This window comes from Camelina sativa, chromosome 16 (assembly GCF_030686135.1).
Source record: "Camelina sativa cultivar CO46 ecotype springtype chromosome 16, ASM3068613v1".
Classification (NCBI taxonomy): domain Eukaryota; kingdom Viridiplantae; phylum Streptophyta; class Magnoliopsida; order Brassicales; family Brassicaceae; genus Camelina; species Camelina sativa.
This window is the reverse complement of record NC_141895.1, coordinates 6,318,217-6,321,043: the sequence shown is the minus strand read 5'-3', so window position 1 is coordinate 6,321,043 and position 2,827 is coordinate 6,318,217. Positions and strand designations below refer to the sequence as shown.

The 2,827-nt window shown below is 34.0% G+C and overlaps 1 protein-coding gene across 1 annotated transcript; it reads right to left on the bottom strand.

Moving 5' to 3' along the window:
* On the bottom strand, positions 1-2,023 carry LOC104750047 (LOB domain-containing protein 11-like). The gene is made up of 2 exons (XM_010471773.3): positions 1,464-2,023; positions 1-725 (listed from the first exon to the last, which is right to left on the bottom strand). Exons 1-2 carry the CDS (start codon positions 1,770-1,772, stop codon positions 318-320), a joined length of 717 nt encoding a protein of 238 aa, XP_010470075.1. The 5' UTR covers positions 1,773-2,023; the 3' UTR covers positions 1-317.
* Between the last annotated feature and the right edge of the window lie 804 nt (positions 2,024-2,827).

Genomic DNA, 2,827 nt, shown 5'->3' with positions numbered 1-2,827 from the left:
TATACAAAATGGTATTTTCATTAAATTAAAAATGCATCTCAATTATCTCCTTCTCATTAGCGTTAGGAGAAGATTCTTAGAATCTTAATCATAGTACAAACTCTTTTGTCTGATATCCCTACATAATAATACTAGCACGTAACATGTTTGACAAGTTTGATGCAGTTTTGTTACGTGCTTATTATACATGATTGGTTGACTTACACAAATTAAAGAAAAAAAAAACTTCGCATATATCATATCCTAGATCTTTAATATGCATATGGAAGTAACCACTAAAGCGCTTTAAAGTGAGCTAATAATACCATAAGTTATGATCATGTCCAAAGAGGATCCCACCACGACATGGATGAATTATTGTTGACAATGTTGTTGTTGTTATTGTCCTCAAGGAATCCCAAATCATTGCTCACTTCGTCGGGGCTACTAATGAACTCATCGCCACTCTCAAACGAACTCTCAAAGGACATATTGTGTTGTCCTTGCTCTTGTGCTGACAACTTGGTTTGCTCCATTTTATATATCAATTCTAGTAGACTTGATCTTTGGAGTTGCATACCCACTAACTCTACTTGAGTTTTCGCAAGTTGTGCTTGAAGCTCACTAACTTGTCTCTGCAAGTGGTAAATTGCACCCGCACATCCGTAAACCGGATCTCTCATTCTTGCTCCGGCTTCATAGACCATGCTATTAACCGCATCTGTTCTTTGCGATTCCGGAAGTTCCTAAGAATAGAAAAAAGATAAACAAAAATACATAAACATCATCTTTCACTAAAATGTTTATTTCTAGAAGAGGAAATAAAAGTCTCGGTCGGACATGGAACTTAGATTTGAATATTTTACAGTATGTGACATTGTGAAGTTGTTTTTTGATATTTGACCATGAAGAAAACTTACATGACTTTTTCAAATTACGAATGAAAAGGAATTGTTGAAATAGACCTTTTTTTTTCTAGCATAACTTTAATTTTTTCTATTTTCTTAATGAGGTTGCATGTAGCTTTGAGGAGAGGTTGTTATTGACCTTTCATTACAATTGTAGGGCCTTGTTCCGGTCACATGACTTATGAACCCATTATTGTTCAACAACTAGACTTTTAACCACTTTAACATCCTTTTCACATTTTGAAATCAGATTTTACTTTTTTCATTTTATGAAAAGGTATATATTTTTTTACAAAGAACAAAGACATCATTCTCTTTTTATATTTTAAATTATATATCTTTCTAGATCATTGGCATTCATTACTGCAAAACAAAACAAAACAAACCAAATAAGTTTTTTTTCTTTTTCATACCCACTAGAATGATATAGTTTGAGATAAATTATAATTTTTGATGTTCATAAATCATAACCAATAAGCAAATGTGAAATATCTGGCTCATGTACACACGTGCGTGGTGACATATACATAGAAAATACACACGTGTAACTAGTAAAGAACGAAAAATAAAAAGTACCTGCAAGAACTTAATAATGTTGCTAGCTCCAAAGACACGGTGAGCGATTGTGAACTTCGCCGGATCCGTCGGAGGAAAATACGGCGCCAAAACGCATTTCTCAGCGCACCGCCGCCTCAAAATCTTGCAAGCCGCACAAGGGCTTAGTATAACAGGCGGTTGAGGCGGCTGCTGTGGCGAAGGAGGCGGTGGAGGTGAAGAGGTGGGAGAAGGAGAGGAAACAGGAGTGGTGGTTTCCGCCACGGCAGCCACGGCCACAGCGGAAGCAGTAGGTGTAGCGACCCCACCGTTAATCTCCATCTTAAGCATGATTATCAAAGTATTTTAGGGACTTGTTTGTTTTTCTTTTGAGTCAATTAGTAGAGTTTTAATTAAGGAAGGAGTTGAAACAAAATAGTTGATGAACCAAAGTGTGTTGTTTTGTAGAGTGAAGTGATTTATGGTAAGGAAGGAGATTGTGAGTGGTATATATAGACAGAGAGACATAAAGAAAAAAAAAATATAGACAGAGAGACACAAGAGAATGACCAAGTGACGTTATAAATAAGAGTTCTGACGTTATTAGTTTATTTGTAATAGTTTTATTATATATTTATGCCTTTACGGTGCTACTAATTCGTCTTGAGCTTTCTTTTTTTGTTTCAACGGTTGATTGACTTTGGCGGCTCAATTAATTATTTCCACATTCGCACTTAAGCAAAACTTGTTATATTTAATTTGCAACTTATCCTTAAAGCTGTCTTTAAAGGGAGTAATCCGTTCCACGTTTTCACATTTCGCTTATATACTCCTACATAAAATATTGTTTTTCATATTTCTCTTTGATATTTTAGTTATTTTCGATTAAAATCAATACTAAATTGCACAAAGGCATTAACGAGTTCATTTGATTTCCTATGTGAAAGCTTTTTTTTTTCAACATCTCACTGTTATATATATGATGGCTAAAAATTAAAATCAATTGTTATTTAAGTTTTATGTTGTTAGGATAAGTTTTTAAAGAATAGTTTTTTGGATTCACCGAACGACTGAATTTAATCGTCGTATAGAAAAAATTGGAAAACCAAAACCCATTTCTATAGTTTATTCCGATCAACACCCTTCTGACTCATTTCTACCATCACCCATTTATTGTAAGTGATGTACATTTATAGAGGGAATGATACATATGGCAACAATTAAACAGGGATGCAAGAATAGTCATTAAACTCAATCATAAAACAAAAAAGATAAATCACTGACGGCTCATGCATGGGGACGACAACAGGTCAATAGCTACATTGTTTCTTGGAACGAATCCACACTACCATTTCATAATTAAAAAATTTTAAATAATACTAACTGATATCAAAAAGTTAGAAATG

Bases quoted from the DNA above. Each gene is read 5' to 3' on its own strand.
- LOC104750047 (XM_010471773.3), bottom strand. From the start codon at position 1,772: ATGCTTAAGATGGAGATTAACGGTGGGGTCGCTACACCTACTGCTTCC. The intron at 726-1,463 runs GTACTTTTTATT...TTCTATTCTTAG, and splicing joins ACATTATTAAGTTCTTGCAG to GAACTTCCGGAATCGCAAAG.